A 21,360-nucleotide genomic window follows, 5' to 3' on the forward strand; every position below is an offset into this window, starting at 1 on the left:
GAGGTGGCAGGTGGAAGGGCCTTATTCCAACTTTTGCGCTCCTGCCCCCGCCCTCCCCCCCCCGCCCCATGGTTAAGTCACTGCGATGGAGCCTCTGGTGCTGCTGGGACGGCCCAGCCTCCGCATGTGGGACAAGCCCCAGCCCGCACGGAGCTCAGGGTCTAGGACCCTGTTTTCACTGCTGGCTCACTCCTTGCCGAGGGACTTGGTCCGAGGACCGCCAGGTCTCGGTTTTAGGGCAGGGGGCTGGGCTGTGGGCCTCGTTCCAGAATGCCGGGAAGCGTGGGGCGTGTGCAGGTGCCTGGACCAGGGCAGCTCCAGGGCCAGGGGACTGTTGGGCCACATACCCTGCTGAAGTGGGAGCCCCCGCCCCCCAACTTGGGTGGGTAACCGACACCCCAGTAAGTAACATCCCTCACGGGGAGGCAGGAACACTTTTATTCCCATCAGTGATGCTGATGGCGCTCGACTCTTTACAAAGAAGAACGTTAGGAAAAAGGAAGAGGGGCGGGGGCATAGGAGTCTCCATTCTCGATGCCGCCACCCTCTCCCCTTCCCTCCGTCAGTGCCTCCAGACCGGAGGGGGCGAGGGCTTCATCCTGGCCAGGCTGGCACAAGGGCTCCCAGGCAGGGCGGGCGTCGCGGGCGGAGCTGGGGTGAGGGCGGGCAGCCCAGGCCCAGCAAAGCTCTGCTGCTCACAGCGGGGCGGTGTGACGGTGTGACGGCGGGTTTCCCCTCGGTGACCAGTCCTGGGCTTTCAGCGCCCACCGAGGCCTCAGGGGGGCCCCTGCTGGCTCCGCCTCTCCTCCAGCGCCCTGCACACCCACATGGACACCACGGCCGCGTTGCCATCGTTGAACTGCACGATGAACGGGTGGCCCTGCAGAGAAGCGGAGAGGCTGAGACCGGCAATCCCCAGACCCGTACTGCACTACGCCTGCCAAGGCCTGTTCTCAACCTGGATCTTATTTTTTCTCCCCAGCAGCCCCACGAGGTGTGGTGGGCAGCGAGCAGCCCCACCTCACCGCTGGAGGACAGGCCAGGCAGCGAGGCGCGTGCGCGCCTGGACCACTGCAGCCACTGAGGCTCTGCCTGGGGCTGCACCTGCCCCTGAAGCGCCAACCAGCTGAGAGCTCCCCAGCATGAGGCCGGTCCTGACTCCACTCTGCCCCTCCCTCGGCCCAGCGTCACTCCAGCAGCTGGCCAAGGCCTGGCTCCCAGCTGCCAGCGCCCAGCCCAGCGCTGCCTGGCGACCAAGGAACCACTGGCCAGAGGCTGTGTGGATCCCTCCGGTTCCTTTCATGGTCGAAACCTCTAGGAAGAGGTCACCATCTACAGTGGGGGAGGCAGGTGTGTCAGAGGGAGAGGGCTGTGCTGTGTGCGCAGACGCGTGGTTCCTGGTGCGAAGCTGGGGCTGGGCTTTGCCCCAGGCTCTCGCCGACTTCACCATAGGCAGGCTGGGTTGTATCCAGCCAGTGCCCTCCCCGCTGCCCTGAAGAATCAAGATTCGCTCTCACAATCTTAGGGCCTCCTGGGAGTTCCTAAGGAAGGCCAGAAAACAGCAGGGGCCACGGGAAGTCAGAAAAGCCTCTTCCCTCCTCCGCACCTGTGGCTTCTCTGGCAGCTCCCCCACCGAAGCAGTAGCCGGTCCCAGGAAGCCACCGTGGGTGAGCGGAGAGGAAGGGGCTCCCTGTGCCTTTCACTGCCCAGCTCCTCCTCCCCCTTCCGAACGTCCAGCTCCAACTGCCTTGCTCCCTCCTGTTTTCTGTGCCTCTCCCGGGCCCCTTCCTGCCCCTGAGCTGGGTTCTCAGCTCGGCTTTCCCCATCCAGCCAGTCTTGACCTGCAGGCCAGCTGGCCACATGCTTGGGGCTCCGAGCTGCTTCCAAATGAGCCCATCGGGTGGCTGTGAGGGATGTGGGTCCAGACACCAGGCCAGGGCAGGGGAAGGGGCAGCTTGGTCAGACCTGAGATGTCTCTGGGGACAGGAAGGAAGGAAGCCAAGCTTTCCCACCTTGGGCTGACACTGTGTCCCTTTACCCAGCTTTCCCAAGTCAGGCAAGAAAAACCGCCCCTGGAGAATCCTGCATTGCTTGATCTAGCTCAGAGGCATGGGGAACCTGTCAGGTGCAGGGGGAGGAAAGCAGCTTAGCGGGTGCTGGGGGCACCCAGCCCAAGGCAGGGACTCACCGAGGCCACCAGGGAAATGCGCCTGGAGCCCAGTTGGGTGCCTCCTGTGATCTGCCCACGCACTCTGTGTGGGACCCCAAGATACTTGCAGGACCCCAAGGGAGCAGGTGCCTGATTCCGATTGCTGCTGGGAAGGGGAGGTGCAACCAGGTTGGGTGGGCGTCCTCAGGCAGTGGGTGGGGGCGCTGAGGCAGGAGAGGCCAGATGGGACTCTATCTTGGCTCCCACATGTCCTCCCTGTATATGCGCCCGGCCTACACCTGCCCTCCGAAGTCGCTGCCTAGAAAGGGAATTCTTCCCGCACTTACTCCTTTTCAGGAGGCTCAGGAGAGGCGACCTGTGCCCTTGTCAAGAACAAAGGGAGAAGCTGTGCTCCAGAGCCCACGGCCCCTCCCGCCAAGCCTGGGTACCAGTGTCACTTTCCCAGAATGCCCGGTGACTTTGGGGCCCATATGCTCCATCTCCGTTATCATCTGCTCGGGAACAAGCAGAGCGGAACTGCAGGAGGGAGAGGGGAGCATTCCTCCAGTTGGGAAGGCTGATGGCCGCACTGCAGGGAAGCATTCTGCCCAAGTGCCCTGGGAGGGGAGGAGGGAGCAGAGTGGGCATCCAGGGCGCTGGTGGAGACTCTCCCCTTCCTGCCCTCCTTGGCTGGGAGGCGACTCCCACCCCCTGCGTATCCCTCGGGCTTTACCCCACCCTTCAAAGGGAGTGACATGGTTCTGTCCTCAGCTAATGTTGACTGGTTTGGGAGGGATGGGGGGGGGGGACCCACAGAGGGAGACAGAGAGGGCAGAGAGACAGACATACAGACATTGGGGCGGGGGGCTGAAGCCGCTCCAGGCATCCAGAGAATTTGGGAGCTGCTGGCAGCAAGGATCACCACGTAATGGAACATACGAGAAGCCGGTGTGTGGGGAGAAGGGGCAGAGACAGCTGCTCGAGGGAAGCAGAGCAAGACAGGAGGGTGTTGGAGACCCCGGGTGGGATACCGGCCTGGCAGCATTTCTGCCTGCAGGGTCCATGGGCACCTCACAGTCTAGGGACAGGCACCAAGTCAGGGTGGGCACAGTCTAGGGTGGGCACTTTACAGGTAAGGAAATGGTTGACCTGCCCGGGTTCCCTGAGCTGGGGCTGAATCAGAAGTCTCTAACCCAAACCCACTGCCCAGGGCACTCCGGGAGCCGACCTGGGGGACATCCAATTGCAGTTTCCTCTCACCTATTTCCAGCAGAGGTGGGACCCAGGCTGCCGGCTCAGGTACTGACCTCCATCAGTGCATCCCTTGGACACACTGGGAGAGTGCTCTGTCGCAGTGGTGGGTCATTCTGACTCAACTCTCCCTCCTCCCATCAGCCCCATGTGAGAAGCAGGGAAAGCGCACCACCACCCCCTTCACAGAAGGGGAGACGGAGTGGGAGCTGAAGTGACTAGGTTAAGTGCTGGGCAGAACAGAGTTCTTGTTTCTACTCTGGTGCATCCTCAAGGCTGGGCTGCATCCCCGTGACCTGCCAGGTGTGTTCCCTCTTCCTCCCCGAGTCTGGCTGACCTCCTGCAGCTCCTACATGTGATGCAAGGATATCTCATGAATTGAATGAAAACAAAATCTGGTGGACAATTCTGGGGAAAGCAGACCACCTGGAGGTGCTGGAGTTCCCAGGTGGCTCCAGGCACGAGCAGAGGCCGGCCAGCCAGCTGTGTTAGGGGTCCGGCAAGGCCAGGTGCCTGGAAGTGGATGGAAGTGGCACCGAGTAGCACCTGTACTGACAGCAGCACCATGGACAGAGCGCTGTGGGCCAGGCCTTTGCCAAGGGCTTTGTCCCGATTCTCTCACCGAACCCCACACTCGGGAGGTGCACACAGCCCTGCATCTCCGTCTGCGGGGCGAGGAAACAGACACTTCAGGGGCCCATCTAAGGTCACTGAAGCAAACGGCTGGGTGGACTCACACCGTGAGTCTCCTGACTCCAAGAGCCACAGGCAGGACCATGTGCTCACCTGCACCTGCAGCCAGAGAGCTGGCCTCGCAGGCCCTCTCGGGTGTCTCTGAGGCCCTGCAGCACTTGGGGGAAACATGCTCCCTCCTAGGCAGAGGAATCGAGGTGCGGACAAGCTCTCGCAGCCCCATCATGCTGCAAGCAACAGTGGGAGCGTGGCGTGGCCACCTCCCTGGAGCCAGCCTGCCCACATGCTGCTTGTCAAGAGCACCCCCCACCCCAGGTGACTGCCCGGACACCCAGACCTCCGTCCTTCATGCGGAGAGCGCTCTGCGGAGGCTGGCAGGGCGTGTGCCAGGCCAGAGCTGCTGAGTGATCTCACTGCCCTCATCTCCAGGCAGTGGGAGCCACTCTCATTTCCTTGATTCTCTCAGGGCCAATTGCAACAGTTACATCGGCGCGGGTTGAATTATTATGGTCCACAAACTTCGCCACAGAAGATGGAGACATAATGAAGGGAAAAGGATGGGATTATAAGGGCAGGATGGATCCAATAGTGGGACGGGGGGAGAGACACGAGTCAACAACAACCAAAGACAGCTGGTGTCACCTGGTGCCGACGCCTCCACCAGTGGAGCTGAGGAGCAAATCGTGCTGACGCAAAGGAGGGTGCTGGCGAAGACCCAGCACCTCGGGAATCGGAGCTGCCGTTTCCAGGCACGCTGTCCAGTATTCCACCAGAGGCCGCCTCTCTTCTTTTGTAATAACGTCCCTAATTTTTACCCACCCGTTTCATCGTGCTGACTGACAGCAGGGCACTCCCGAGCCCCTCCCACGTGGCAGCTCTACCTGTCCACTGAAGGAGGCAGGATGGGAGGGTGGATGTGCCCACGTGCAAGTAGGAATGGGGCTCCGAGCCTGAGGTGGTGGGTAAGTGCTGCGGGAGGCTCAGGTGTCTGGACTCCTGGTCCAGTGCTCATTCACTGACACCTCACTCTTTGCTCTCAGTTGGTTTCTGAGTTTCATCCCAAATAGGAATCTACCTACTTGGGGTCTCCACACTTTTCTTCTCTCATATAACTCCTTAAAGAACACTATGCATTTGATCATTGAATAACTTGCCGGAGTGGCTGCAAGGCCCTCAATTAGTGGTCCGCTGGCATGACGAAGTTATCCGTATATTCTGTATCTATCACGAGCACCTCTTGTGTGCCTCTGGCTGCCCTACATCGGCACCTAACCTTGAACCCTCAGCACCCCCACTTACAGACAAAATAAACTGAGGTGCCATGAAACATGACGTGGGGTGAGGTTCCAGAGGTGGAAAGTGGCAAAGTCAGGGTCTGCATCCAGGACTCTTCTGCCATGAAGGATGCCAACTACTGTGCTCTCTCAGGTCAGAACAGTGAGTGTGAAAGTTCTACTTTTTAAAAAAATAGAGTATCTGTACATGATAGGTGCTCACCAAGTACTGTTAAACTAATAAGCTGAAGTTAGGGTGGCAAAAAGGCATATCCAGGTCCTCCCAGCTCAAATTCACAGGGGTCAGTCACTTCTAATCAAAGAACTTATTCAATACTCAGCAACTCTATTAAGTATTAAAACTATCCCCATTTTACAGCTGCAGGAAGTACAGCACAGAAGGACTATGGAGCTTGTCCAAGGCCACAGAGCTGGACTGTGCCCAAGCCCTCAGGCCCTCTGCGGTCCTTCCTGCTCGGTGGGGGGGGCCGGAGGTGGGGGGGCCGGAGGTGGGGGGCCGGAGGTGGGGGGGCCGGAGGTGGGGGGCCGGAGGTGGGGGGGGCCGGAGGTGGGGGGGCCGGAGGTGGGGGGGCCAGAGGTGGGGGGCCGGAGGTGGGGGGGCCGGAGGTGGGGCCGGAGGTGGGGGGGCCGGAGTGGGGGGGCCGTAGGTGGGGGGCCGGAGGGGGGGGCCGGAGGTGGGGGGCCGGAGGGGGGGGCCGGAGGTGGGGGGCCGGAGGGGGGGCCGGAGGTGGGGGGCCGGAGGTGGGGGGGCCGGAGGGGGGGCCAGAGGTGGGGGGGCCGGAGGGGGGGGCACGAGCTGGCGGTCTCTGATAACCCGAGCCCCGGTGCTCCATTCTCAGGCTTTAGGTCTGGACCCCACAGAAGCATGGAAACGGGAGGCCCAGGCCTGAAAGGCTTTTTCCAGGTACAGAGACCAGACCGGAGGGAGGAGCAGAAAGAACAGCGAGCAAGAGGTGCCCAGCAGGCCGGCCGCACCTGACCCTAAGACCTACCCCTGCAGAGCCTTCCTCCTGCCGCCCCTACAGATGCCACCCCCCCAGCGGAACTGTGCAAACGCTTGCCGACCTCCCGAGAGAACAGCACGCACGGACTCTGCCGCAGGCCGTCACCATTCAAGCCCGTCCTACCCTAACACTGGACTGGAAGCCCCGGGAGGGGTAAGCACACAGCCACGTCAAGAGAAGGGAGTTGGGCTGACTGGTAAGTGACAGCATCCCCAGGAGCCTGACGCTGGGCTGAGAAGCACCGCAGGCTGGGGTGGGCAGGCCTCGGGAGAGAGCGCTACAAGCTGAGGCTGCTCTAGACTCCGGGGGTCCTCTCTGGACCACAGGCCTCCCCTGCTTCAGGGTGAGCCCCAGGCCACCGAGGACCCTGCATGGGAGAGAATGCCAAGCACGCACAGCCTGTCTGAAGCAGTCAGACCGGCCCAGGTGCACTCAGCCAAATCCACAGGAGTAAGGAGTCCCACCAGTGACTGGGCAGGGGCGGGCCTGGAAGGTGAGCTGAGAACCTGGAGGGCCGCCCACGTGCTGCCCCTCACGTTTCCTTGCTGGCCCCGCGAGCCTTGTTTGGAAGCTCTCTGCACGTCCCTTTAGGATCCCAGCCCCAGGGGCAAGGGTAGCACTCAGTCCCTTCTCAGCAATGAGGTAGGATTAGACAGGACCTCGGACCCCGTGGAGTCAGAGGGTCTGAGGTGGGTGGGGGCTGCTCTGGGTGTTTGATTCAAATGGTTAAGAAACATTTTTAACTGTATTTGTGCAAACCTAATTAAAAAATAACATACACTCATCTACGTTCAACTCAAAATGTTGAAATCTCACGAATGACTTTAGAAAGAAAGATTCAAGATAAATACTGATACATTCATGCAAAAACCCCACTTTCTCTGTATTAATCCTGAGGCTCTGCATTAATTTTACATAATATAAATCACTTAATCTAAAGGTTCACAACTACCTATCTAATGCCTATCTGCCCAGGAGGTGACTTCAGATTAGAGAAGTTAAATGACTTGCGGGAGGAGGCACAGATGTCCAATGTCTGCTAAACGGCTGACAAGTGGCGGGGCAGCGGGCAGCCTTTAGAATGTGAGTTACAGGAGCAAACAAGTCATCCTCCTCCCAGGGTCAACTCTCCCTTCCAGGCTCGTCACCGGGGGAGTCAGGGAAGGAGGTGGCTGGGATTGAGGTTGGAGGGAAGCACCCAGGAGAGACTCCGCAGGGGGAAGGTCAGGCATCTCAATAAAAGTCCTCCTCTCTGCCCTCTGTGGGGCGGTGCAGGGGCAGCAAACCTGCTCGCCATCCCCGGAGTTGGGAGGCTTGGGAGGGCCACAGCCTCACCTACAGAAGACACACAACAGGGTGAGCCTCCTTCCCCGGGCTTCATCGTTGTACGTTGTACGTGGAAGGACTGCTGTTACCGCACTCCTGGGCCCTGCCCCCAGGGAGGATGGAAGGACTGAGCAGGCTGATGGGGCGGGGTGGGGAGCAGGGTTGTGGCCTACCCTCTAGGGAGGCTCTGACCCCATGGGGCCTGCAGTGTGCACCTCAGACAGGGACTCAGCGGTAAATTCCCAGTAAGATCATTCGGGCCACACAGGTGAGCGCATCGTCCAATCCAGATCTTTACAGAAGCGAAGCTGATACTTCCATTCTGTCATTTTCCGAGCCCTGTATCTCAACAGGTTTTGAACACGGAGAGGCCTCCTTGCCCCACCAAATACCGCTGTTCTCTCTTCCTCTCGGGTGGGTCATGGGGACCGACTGAGGTGCCGCAGACACACGCTGGGCAGCGAGAGGGTGGTTGTTATTCTCCACGTGGAACAGATTCGGGCGCGGCAGGAGGTGTGGGCTGGAGACTTGTCTCCCTAGCCTGGCTTAACTGGGCAAACGCCACAGAGCAGGGCTTTCTGAGCAAGGCGTCTGTTCTGAGACTGCTGTCTGAGCTTCTGGTTTCTAAAGCTCTTCCATGGCTGGAATGGGGGGGGGGGGTGTCCCTTCCAGCCCTTAATTTTCTTTTAAGACCTTAGAAATGGTTTGCAGCTGTGACATGCCATTTCCATCAACCTTCTTGAGTTTATTCTTCACAAGTGCTACAGAAATAGATGTTTCTCCCCAAATATTCAATTATTAGCAGCAAATTGCTTACCTCTAGCCATGCCAGACTGTACAGAGCCATCTAACAGGGTCAAGGAGCTCTCTACCTTTCATCTGAGCAGATCTATGTGTTTCTACACAGAGTAATTGCTCAGAAAATGGTCCATCGAGAGAACTCGATGTTTCCTGAGGTCTCTGTGAGTCATTCCAGGGCCAGTGCAGCCATGGACCGGAGCAGTGTGGTGTGGGGAGGGGGCAGGATGACTCCCGTGGGCATGGTGAGGGGGGCAGACATGCAGGTGCCAGCATTTATGAGACGATGTCAGAGGGAGGTGAACTATGTGAGTGGCAGGGTGGTGCCTCTGGATCATTTAAGGCAGCGGTTCTCAACCTGGGGGTCGAACGACCCTTTCACAGGGGTTGCCTAAGACCATTGGAAAACACATATTGAATATATAATTACATATTGTTTTTGTGATTAATCACTATGCTTTAATTATGTTCAATTTGTAACAATGAAAATACATCCTGCATATCAGATATTTACATGACGATTCATAACAGTAGCAAAATTACAGTTATGAAGTAGCAACGAAAATAATTTTATGGTTGGGGGTCACCACAACATGAGGAACTGTATGAAAGGGTCGCGGCATTAGGAAGGTTCAGAACCACTGATTTAAGGGGAGCGGTGGGGGCTGCCCTGTCAGGGAACTCATCTAGGACTGGGGAGACAGTGGGGAGGCTGCCAGCTACCCCAGGCATCTCGAGCTGGGCAGATGTCCAGAGGAGTCAGGATCAGAGGGCGCCAAAGGGAGAATGAGGGCCCTGCTCCCACAGTGCTGAGGACTCCCCGAGTGGCTGGGTCTGCAGCTGCCCAAGCAGTGATTCTGTGGCCAGTTACAGGTGCCCAGATGTTTAAGACTTGTGTCTGGGGTGATGACTGTGTGGCTACAGATGCAATGCTCAGAGGATGGATTCGCTCATGCCCTTTTGAGATTTGATGTTTGAGGTCTGAGACCTTGGCTGTGTGCATGTGTATGTGCTCACGTGTGTGTGTATAGGTGGGCATGTGAGTATACAGAAAGGCGGGAAAGAGACAGTGAGACCCAGCACAATTTCTGGCGCACAGTGGGAGCTCAGTAAGTTTGTTGGAAAAAAAGAGAAAAGAATGGAATGACTCTGACAAGGAGTGAATGAAGAGATGATGAGAGATGAAGGCAGCCTACTAGCTTCCTCTTTACAAAGCCCTCACCATGAGAGATAAAATAGAAGAGAAGTCTGCAAGTGCTAAAAATAAAGAGGGAACTGACAGCCAGCATTAGAAATGTGTGCGTGTCAGTCTTGCGGCTTTCAGCCTAAGGGGAGTTACTGACTCCAGGAACATAGGACCTGGACTGTATGAAGAACAGAACAAGATCCACCTGGGGAGATGACCCTGAGACCCGGAACAAAGCCGGGACTACAAAGGGGTGAGCTAGGAAAAGTCTGCCCATCGGCAAAGGGGATGATAAGGCAGCTCTGAGGGAAGTCGCCCAAGAATGAGGCTGAGCCCTGTGCACTTCTATGGTCTCAGATTCCCACTCAGGCTGACAAACTATATACACTGATCTTGATCTAGTTATCCTCTGAAGTGTCTCTCAGCACAAAAAACCATTCTGGGGCAATACTTCTGAAATTCAAAAATTTCTACAGTAATAAGCCCCAATCAGTATGAACTTTCAGCGAAAATTCCAAAACACGTGAGGGAACAATCCACAATGGACAAGGGTCAGCAGACACAACACACAGGAAGGTTTGAATTCTCAGAACTGAGATAACAGAAAAACAATAGAAAAGAAAATGTAAAAAAATGTACATCTGAAAAGATTAAAGACATAAAAGGAGAAATTGAAACACTAAGAACAAGACATTTTGAAAAAGAGAACAGAGATTTGAAAAATAATCAAGTGCAACAGAAGCAAAACATATAGTCACCACAAAAACACACACAAAAACTCTGTGGATGAGCCAGGCATCAGGTTAGATAGAGCTAAGGAGAGAGTTAGTAAACTAGAAGGAGTCTGAGAAAATTACCCAAAGCATAGTAGAGACAGAGAGAAAAATGATTTTTAAATGTTAAAGAGAGAGGCCCAGAGCAAAGACTGGGAAGAGACTGCCTAGAGGGGGGGGGTGGGGGAGGGACAATATCCAAAGAGATAATAGCTGAAAATTCTGAGAACCAATGGAAGGTGTGAATTCTCAGATTCAAAAATCACAATGACCTCCAAGTAGAATAAATATAATGAAATCTATATCTAGAAAGTAGTAGGGAAACTGCAGACTACCAACACTGGAGATGTTAAAAGCAACCAGTGAGAAAGACATATTGCCTACAAAGGGCAGGGATTAGCACTCAGAAGACTCTCACCAGGGGGAGTAGAAGCCAGTAAACAATGCGACACTTTGAAAGCTCTGGGAAAAACTGTCAAACTAAACTCTGAAACCCAATTAAACTAACAAACAGGAGTCAGGGCAAAGTGAACGCAATCATAGAACAGAAACTCAGTTTTACCACTCACAGACTCTCACTGACAGAACTCTTAATATACTTCTGAGAAAACCCCCAAAACAAAACTCAGGAGGAAGAAGAAGGATATACTAGCAGTGAGGAACAAATACCTGGCAAACATATGGATAAATCTAAATAAACACAGATTATAAAGCGATGACAATAGTAATAACTAATTTTGAAGATCTAAAACTAAGGTTACAATAAAATCTTGGACTGTGATGACATGTAAGAGGAAGGGGTGGAGCTGACACTCTTAAGGTCCTCACATCTGGGGGGAGAGCGGCTGTGGCACAGACAGCTAGTGTCTCTCAATGTGCATTCCTCTTCCTACTCAGTGACATGCATCCTGATTTTCTTTTTTGAAAGCCTTATCTGAGGGTATTTTTTCCACTGATTTCTAAAGAAAGTGGAAGGGAGGAAAGAGGTGGAGAGAGAAACATCTATGTGAGAGAGACACACTGATTGGCTGCCTCCTGCACACACCCCTATTGGGGATGGGGAACCTGCAACTGAGATACACGCTCTTGATTGGGAATCGAACCCATGACCTTTCAGTCTTTGGGCCAACACTCTAACCACTACACAAAACTAGCCAGGGCTGAATCCTGATTTTAACAAGGAACACTGTCACCTAGCTCACATGGTATTTTTGGCCAATGTCATGTGAGCACATATGCTGTGCGCCAATACCTAGAAAAGAAGGAGCAAGCTTTGCCACTTCCCTTTCTCATTTCTGCTCGCTGGAGCTCAAATGCCCCTTTGCTGGTAAGATAGAAGGAGCTGCCAAACTACTTTGGGCACTTTACTTTCTGCCTTCTTTTACACGACTAGGAAATACCCTGCTGTTTTATTTAAGCTGCTGTTTGTTTTTTGTCACATGGAGTTGAAGCTAATTTTACCTGATACAAAGGTAAGAGATTGAGCCTAAGGCTGAGTAAGGTTGGGAAGAAGGTATATTTAGTGATTAACCTTAGGCATTGCTAAATTAAGTTAAAAGTTCTGGGATAATCAATAAATGGTTAGAAATAGAATATACCAATGCAAAGAATAAAAGGGAAGAAAAATATTAATCCAATAGAGTGGGAGAAGGAGAAAAAAACCAAGAGAGTATTTTAGAAAGTACAAAATGGATGGGAGGAAAAAGTATTTAAGTATATCATAAGTGACTTCCAGCCAAGATCGTGGGTAGGTAAGCACGGTGCTCACCTTTTCCCATAAGCACATCAAAATTAAAACTATAGAACAACCATCATTCAGAACTGCCTGAAATTGAGCTGAATGGAAGTCTTATAATTATGAAATTAAAGAAGCCACATCAAGACTGGTAGGAGGGGCGGAGATGCAGAATGGGCTGGTCCCACACCCATGTGTGGCAGATAAAAATAGGGAGGGATATTTCAGCTGCAGAGGTCCCCCCTGTGGAGCAAGGGGACCTGGCCCCAGTCCCCCACCAGGCACGCCAGCCGAGGGTTCCAGTGCCAGGAAGAGAAGTCCCCATAGCTTCTGGCTGTAAAAACCAGTGGACTGAGGCTGAGGGAGAGGGAGGGCTACTGGAGTTTCAGGTAGTTCCTCTTAAAGGGCCTGTGCCTGGACTTACTCAGACTCACTCCCTCTGAGCTCCAGTGTGGGGACAGCAACTTGAAAGGCACCAGAGACATTTAGGGAGGAACTGAACTGTTTGGCATTAGGATGAGAGCTGGAGGGGCAGCTTTCTCTCAGACAGAAGTGCTGGCAGAGGCCATTGTTCCTTTGATGAGCACTTCCCCCACAGAGACAGCAGAAAGGCACCATATCTGAGACTCCAGCAACTTGGCCACTGTTTGCCTCACCTTGGTGATTTCCTGAGACCCTGCCTTACCCAACTTTTGGGCCCACCCAACCTGTTTTCAGTGACTTTACCATAGAAATGGCCTGTTTGGCTCATGCTTCAGATTTTCCTAAAATCTCTCAAACAAGCAGCATCTGGCCTCAGCAGGCCCCCCCCCCTCCCCCCCACCCATATCTCTAGCTAAGTGGCCCCAGGCCCAACACTAGCAGTTTGGGTTCACAGCTTGGCCTCACCATCTGCAGACTGTTTTATAGTTTATGGCCTGTGGCTCTGGGCAGAACACAGGGAGGTGGCTGACCTTGCCTGCACCTCCTGAGAGGCCCCAGAGCCAGGATACCCAGTGGACAGCTCTAGACTACACTGAAGTACCACTACCCAACCACCTCCATAAGTGACACATTCAAAGGCAGACTCACTGGGTACCAGAGCCCTGCTGAAGTAAGTCCTACTCTGTGGATTGGTCCATGTATAGCTGATTCTCCAAGGTGTTGGAGGTCAGTGGTCACAGCCAGTCCTTGCAGCTGATCAGTCTGAATAAATCCCTCTCAGTGACATGCCAACAGCAATCAAGACTCAACTACAATAGGAGAGTGTACAGCCCACATGGGAGGGTGCACCTTGAGTGCCCAGGTGGGGTGATTGGGGTGGCTGTGCCACTGGACCCTACAGGACACCTAACACATTAGGCCACATTACCAAGCCTGGGAGATATAGCAGCTCTACCTAATACATAGAAACAAACATGGGGAGGTAGCTAAAATGAGGAGACAAAGAAACATGGCCCAAATGAAACAACAGAACAAAACTTCAGAAAAAGAACTAAACAAACACTGGCCTAAAAGGCTGCCATAGAAACACTGTGACTCATGGGCCCTGATCCCCTCTGCTGGGTCTCAGGGATAAATCTGGTTACAGACACACACACACACACACACACACACACACACACACACACAAAAGAACTAAACAAAATGGAGATAGTCAATTTACTAGATGTAGACTTCAAAACACTGGTTATAAGTATGCTCAAGGAACTCAGTGAGGGTGTCAATAGCATAAATAAGGACCAGTTAGAAATGAAGGCTATACTATCTGAAATAAATAATAATTTACAGGGAATCAACAGTAGAGTAGGTGAAGCTGAAAATCAATTCAGCGTTTTGGAATATAAGGAAGAAAAATACACCCCATCAGAACAGCAAAAAGAAAAAAGAATCGCCCCAAATGAGGCTAGTGTAAGAAGCCTCTGGAACAACCTCAAGAATACCAACATTTGCATCATGGGGGTGCTAGAAGGAGAAGAAAGAGAGCAAGAAATTAAAAATTTATCTGAAAAAATAGTGACAGAAAACTTCCCTAACTTGGTTAAGGAAACAGATATACAAGTCCAGGCAGCGCCTAGAGTCCCAAACAAGATAAACCCAAAGAAGCCCACACCAAGACATATTATAATTAAAATGCAAAAGGTTAAAGACAAACAGAGAATCTTAAAAGCAGCAAGAAAAAAGCAGTTAATTAACTACAAGAGAGCACCCAACAGAAACTTGCAGGAAGTGGCAAGAAATATTCAGTGATGACTAGCAAGGACCTACAACCAAGTTTTTACTCTACCCTGCAAAGCTACCATTTAGAATAGAAGGACAAAGAGCTTCCCAGACAAGAAAAAGCTAAAGGAGTTTATCACCACCAACCAGTATTATGAAATGTTGAAGGGTCTTTTTAAAGAAGATAAAAAATATGAACAATAAAATGACAATAAACACATATCAACAATTGAATATACAAACAAAATGAACAAGCAGAACAGAAACAGACTCACAGATACCCAGACCTTTTTATTGGTTGCAAGATAAGAGGACTTTGGGGGGATGGGCGAAAAAGGTGAAGGGATTAAGAAGTACAAATTGGTTGTTACAGAATAGTCGTGGGGATGCAAAGTACAGCATAGGGAATATAGTCAATAATATTCTAAAAACTAGGTGTGGTGCTAGATGGGTGCGGGATTTATTGGGATGATCACATGTTAAGTTATGTAATGTCTAGTCACTGATGTCTATAAAATATATATATAATTAAAAAAGTATACCACAAACGTTAAGTATAAATGATGAAATGAATCAAATAAAAAAGTCTTAGGTAAAATTAAAAACACCAACAACAAAATGCCTAAATACATTTAAAACAAAGGAACACAGGGATGATGAAAACAGAGGGATAGTAAAACACAGAGCAGAGAAATTCTAACCAAAAGAAGATAGCGTAGGTATATCAGACAAAAATAAACTCGAATGCACAATACGTTAGAAATAAAGAGAATCATCACATAAAGATAAAGGAAACACTTTGAAATAAAGATATAGTATTTTGACACAGGTACCTAACATCACCACTTTAAAGCAAACACTGACATTTCAACACAACTCCCTAGTAATCTATAATAATAAAAGTGTAATATGCTAATTAGACTGGACAGCTGAACGACCTTCTGGACATCATTCTGGATGAAGCTGCCATGGCAGGGGTCGAGGCAGAGGTGGTTAGGGTTGATCAGGCAGGCAGGCAAAGTGGTTAGGGGTGATCAGGCAGGCGTGTGGTTAGCAGCCAGCGGTCCCCGACTGCGAGAGGGTGCAGGCCGGGCTGAGGGACACACGGACACACACACACACACACACACACACACACACACACCCTGTGCACGAATCTGTGCACCAGGTCTCTAGTTAATAGATAAAGCAGGTAGAAAATAGGAAGGCCATAAAATATTTGACTAACCCAACAAGTTTTGTCTACAGGATGTAAATAGGACACTGCATTCAACAATTAGAGAATACACATTCCTTTCAAGTGAGAAAAAAAGAAGTCGACCATGCAGTAAGGGACTCTCAATAAATCACAAAGATCTGATATGGACCATGCTCTCTGACCACGGTGCATGAAAAGTAGACAGCAATCAAAAGATAACAAAACCTCTGTGTATTTGCAAATAGGAAAATACTTCTAAATAATTCATGGGTCAAAAAAGAAATACTCACTGAAATTGAAAATTACTTAGAACCAATTGACAATAAAAAGACTACATATAAATATTTGTGAGATGCAGCTAAAGTAATACTTAAGAGGCAATTTATAGCTTAATGGTAATTAGGGAAAAAGATTGAAAATTTATGAGCTTATGAATCCAATTCAATAAATTATAAATAGAACAAAAAGTAAATCCAAAGAAAACGTAAGACAGCAATAAAAAACACAAAGGAATTAAACAGAAAGATATCAAAGAGATGATCAATTCAATAAAATGCTGGTTCTTTAAAAAGATTAGTAAAGTAGGTTAATCTCTGACAAAATTGAAAATGCAGAGTGATAACTCATTAGGAGAGAGAGAAACAGAGATAGATAGGTAGGTAGATAGATAGGTAGGTAGATGGTGGGGGCAGTCTGAAGGGTGATAATGGTGGTGACTGGGAGGTGCCAATGAGCATTGACAATATCACCCTTGGCAGGTGAATCACAGGTTTTGAGTGCTGGTAGCACACTTTAAACTTTTCAAAGCACTTCATATCCACTGCCTCATTTTCCCTCAATCAGGAAGCATCCCCAATTAAATAAAGGCTGCTACCTCTTAAAATCTTCCTTAGTAACAGTTTTTCTAGTTTCTTTTTTTTTAAAAATATATTTTATTGATTTTTTACAGAGAGGAAGGGAGAGGGATAGAGAGTTAGAAACATCGATGAGAGAGAAACATCGATCAGCTGCCTCCTGCACACTCCCTACTGGGAATGTGCCCGCAACCAAGGTACATGCCCTTGACCAGAATCGAACCCGGGACCCTTCGGTCCACAGGCCGACGCTCTATCCACTGAGCCAAACCGGTTAGGGCTCTAGTTTCTTAATAAGGAGAAAAAAACTATTCATTCACACAAAGACTGAGGCTAAGGTGGAGATTTTCGTTGCAATTAAATCATCATTAACAACAACAGCAACAACAAAAACAGATAAAAAATTGCTAAAGATACTAGACATCAAAATTTTGGGCAATTAGCTTTAACTGAAATGTCATTTTTTAAAAGCTGTTTTGAGCTATGATGCCCCGGTTCTCTGAGCCTCATTCAATTCAATGGAATGGGTTACTGTTGGGGTGAGTGTGGGGGTACCCAAGGGGGCTGGCTGGTGCAGCCCTTTTGGAAAAATTGAAAGAAGACCATAATCAAGGCCAAAGCTATCATACCTGGCCTATAAAATATAGGAATGAAAATTCTCAGTTATTCTAGAGTTAGTGCTGTCAGCAACCAACATTTTGTATTTGAAACTATTCAACCCTCTCCCCCCGAGCTTTTTTTTTTTTTTTTAAATATATTTTATTGATTTTTTACAGAGAGGAAGGGAGAGAGATAGAGAGTTAGAAACATCGATGAGAGAGAAACATCGATCAGCCGCCTCCTGCACATCTCCCACTGGGGATGTGCCCACAACCCTGGCACATGCCCTCGACCTGAACCGAACCCGGGACCCCCCAGTCCGCAGGCCGACGCTCTATCCACTGAGCCAAACCGGTTTCGGCCCCCCCTCCCCCCCTGAGCTTTTAAAGGAAATCCACAAAAAGGAAGCAATCCATTGGAAAATTCTGATCATTTTGTGTTCCAACAGCAAATAAAAATCATCAATAGAACCCACTTTTAGCCTTGAGCTCTATTTTCTAAAAGAAAACACAAAGAACCTGTGGTACTTAACTATTCTGTTATTGATTTACTGTGGTTTGCAAGGTAATGTTGAAGAAAATTAAACGGACGAAAGCCTGAAATGTGTTTTCTGTGGTGGTGAGCGGCGTTTTGTGAGGCAGTGTTGTTGGTCAGGTGTGCAGTGAATGACTAAGGGCGCATACTTCATCTGGTTACAAATAAGCTGGCTGCCTTATGAAGCCAAAGTCTGTTTTCACCGTCAAGAAGGACAATTATTCAGTTACAACTTGCTTCTTCTGGTAGTTTTGCTCCAGTTTACAAGGTGTCTTTAATTCCATAAAATTCAGTATGGATGTACTGAGACGCTTCTACCTGCCTGGCTCAATGGCTGGTTTCAGAGCCTAAAAACTTCCCTTGGTACCTTCATGGCTTATTTGGTCCTCTTAGAAAACAACAAAACTTTAACAATTCAGAGTCTACACTAACTACTGATTCATAAGCAAAGGGTCATATTGTTTCAAACTTGGGCATTTATACGAAACATTATCAAGCAGTATATTTCGTGAAACAGCCTCGTTTCAAAACTAGAGGCACTTTACATATCAACAGGTCTCCATAATTTGATACCCTGAGCTAAGACCAAAAGTCTGAAAGTTAAATAAAACTGGAACACTTTACTTTTAGCTATTACCTCAGGCCTTAATTCAAGCCAATTTTCTGTTATTTTAGACTTAAAGCTTCATATCTGCTTTCCCAATATAAAGTATAAAAGAGTCAAATGGAAGAGAAGGAAGGGAGGGCTGACGGAGAAATAAGGACAGGATTAAGAAGTGACACCTATTAGCAACACTACCCAACAAAAACAGGAAACCAGCTCTGATTTTAAAAAGAAGGAATTTCAGTTATCTGAATAATTGCCTTCGACGGAGCCACTCATTCACCGATGGTGCCAAATAAAAGACGTGCTGCCCTGTGAGCTTTAGCATGTCCGTATTAAACACGGAAAAGACTCCCCTAGCCGCCTCTCTGCAGCGTGCTGTCACCGGGCAGACAAGCCTTCAGATCTTCTGAATCCAGGAAAGACATATGGGCCCACTTAGGGCCCAAGTTTATCTTGGCTTCCTTTGCAGAGAGTTTGATTATTTCTAAGATTTATGGTCTAAGGGGAGGGAAAAAAGAAATACCTCACAGAGCAGATTTATAACCTCATCTTTTTTTTTCTCCCCCTAATAACATTAGGGATGACATCCTATGTCAGAATCTTGGCATGACTGCAGGGCAACTTGGAAACTCAGTGGGAAGTTTTATATTTTGGGGTTTGGAGCATGTCGTACTTGCAAAGGTCAGGCAGGAAAGGACCAGGGAAATGAGCCGGGGAGACGGTCAGAGAGTGTCAGCAGGTTTAATTTTCTGTGTCAATTCTGAAAATTAGATAAACAATGACAAACCAGGCTTTTTAAATGAACTTGTCACTTCTAGTTTTCGTGACACAGGGTAACATTTTTCAAGTCCTGGTAGTTCTAAAGACAGATTTAACCCCTGAGAGGTTTACCTAAGTGTTCTCAACACCCCACCTCTGAAAGCAAAAGATTTACTGGTAGTCCAACACTATAACACTTAAAAGATAAACTCATTATTCTCGAAACGTGAATACTTTTCTCCTAGCAATTAAGGGAACTATGCCTAGAGCCAAAAGGTCCATCCTTTTGCAGGACAGTCTCAGCAACTTCCGATTTTTTTCTTTCCATCATTTTCTTGGCTCCTCAGACCAATGCAACCCTTCAACATGGTCCTCTGATCTTTCAGTCATTGTTGACCAATGCTGCCCACCTCGAGCAGGGACTGCTTCTTCTGGCACCAGCTTGGGTGAGCAGGCTGCTCCTGCCCTGCTTCTCTGTGGTGATGATGCGGGCTATAGCTGCCCTGACTTCGGTTTTTTAAATATATATATATATATATTTTTTTTAAATATATTTTATTGATTTTTTACAGAGAGAAAGGGAGAGAGATAGAGAGTTAGAAACATCGATGAGAGAGAAACATCGATCAGCTGCCTCCTGCACATCTCCTACTGGGGATGTGCCCGCAACCCAGGTACATGCCCTTGACCGGAATCGAACCTGGGACCTCTCAGTCCGCAGGCCGACGCTCTATCCACTGAGCCAAACCGGTTTCGGCATAAATATATATATTTTTTATTGATTTCAGAGAGGAAGGGAGAGGGAGAGATAAAAACATCAACAATGAGAGAGAACCATTGATTGGCTGCCTCCTGCATGCCCGCCACTGGGGATTGAGTCCACAACCTGAGCATGTGACCTGACTGGAATCGAACTGTGACCTCCTGGTTGATAGGTCGACACTCAACTGAGCCACTCCAGTCGAGCTGCCCTGACTTTTATAAGATTGTGCTACTGAAAGTCTACATTTCATCCAAGACATGCTCCCTGGTGGTGAGGGGAACAAATCAACCAAGTGTTGCTATAAGGATATTTATTCAAATATAACCCAGCCTGAATATGTTGATTTGGAGAGAGAAATACATATATTTACAGATACCGGCACTTGAGTAGGGTTTTCGATTCCACAAAGTGCTTTCGAGGTCACAATCTAATTCAAGTGTCATAACCACCCCAAGAAGTAGCTGGATAGCATTACTGTTATTACCTCCAATTTGTGGATTCAAAAACTAGATTCAGAGAAGTTAAGTGATCTGGCTAAGGTAGAACTGAAATTTAAACTGGATATCTGCCGGGGTCCAACCCCAGCAGGTCCAGGGGTCCGCAAAGGCGTGGATGGAGTCGGCGAAGAAGGAATGACACGGAGACAGCGTTCAGTTGATCAGCAGCCTAGCCAGGATCTCCAGCCAGGATCTCCAGCCAAGTTCTGGTCTGGATCTCCAGCAAAGTTCTATTTAGGATCTTTTGCCATGTTCTCTCCAGCGAAGTTCTTCTGTCTCTAGAGAACGTTCTGTGTAGGTTCTGTGCCTAGGTTCTGTCTCTCTCTCTGTCTCCTTACATCTGTATTTATACCAGTTGATTCCAATCCTATCAATCTCTATTTCAAAGGTTAGGGAGTTTCTTATCTCCATTCCAGGGAGTAAAGATTATGTAGCTTAAGCATGATTGTTCGTAGTTAAAGTGATTAATTACCCGCCTGGCACTTAGTTAAGAGGTTTTTATTCCCTCCCTAACTTCAGGGGAAAATCCCTACCTGGGGAAACAACCTTTCTCAGAGACCTTGGTTAAAACACATAGTGCCAAGAAGGTGAGCAAACATATTAAGAACAGTATGCCATATATGCCAGGTCCCTTGAAACAGCAAGCATGGACCGGCTCCTGGCAGATATCAGCTCCAAAGCCTGTGTCTTTTGTTATAATATGGTAATAACAGCAATATAATAGCTGACAGTGTGAGCACCTACCCCGAGCCTGGTACTAATTAGGTGTTTTAATTTACATTATTTTATACTCTCCAGCCCTGTCAGAAATAGACATTACCCTATTTTATCAACAAGGACACTGAGCTCCAAGTCTGTTAGGATGGGACTGCAGCCTGAAGCCTCAGCGCTGGCCTGAGCCCAGGTTTTGGAACTCATGTTGTCACTCTTTCCCACCTGACAAAGCTCAGGGGCCATGGTCTGCCCTGGATTAAAGTACGGAACAGGTGATTAAAGCCCTCCGGTCCCAGTCTTTGCCTCATCCCTAAATTCGGAGGCCCTTTTCCTTTTAGAGTCTTCTTTTCCATAGTTTCCCACCCTTCAAAATCAGCTCTGCTGCTAGCAAGCTGTGGAGGAGAAAACCGCCAGGTGACTACTGA

General features: G+C 49.6%; 1 protein-coding gene across 3 annotated transcripts in view; it reads right to left on the reverse strand.

Moving 5' to 3' along the window:
- Window positions 1–415: 415 nt before the first annotated feature.
- The window catches only part of MAP2K5 (mitogen-activated protein kinase kinase 5), a 268,685-nt gene continuing 247,740 nt past the window's right edge, over window positions 416–21,360 (reverse strand). For all 3 annotated transcript variants that reach the window (XM_081113392.1, XM_081113393.1, XM_081113391.1), the window contains one exon: window positions 416–880. In XM_081113392.1, coding sequence (XP_080969518.1) covers window positions 776–880 — 105 coding nt within the window. In that variant the 3' untranslated portion in view covers window positions 416–775. The remainder of the gene's footprint in view (window positions 881–21,360) is intronic.

This window comes from Myotis nattereri, assembly GCF_964212035.1.
Source record: "Myotis nattereri genome assembly, chromosome: 1".
NCBI classification, from domain to species: domain Eukaryota; kingdom Metazoa; phylum Chordata; class Mammalia; order Chiroptera; family Vespertilionidae; genus Myotis; species Myotis nattereri.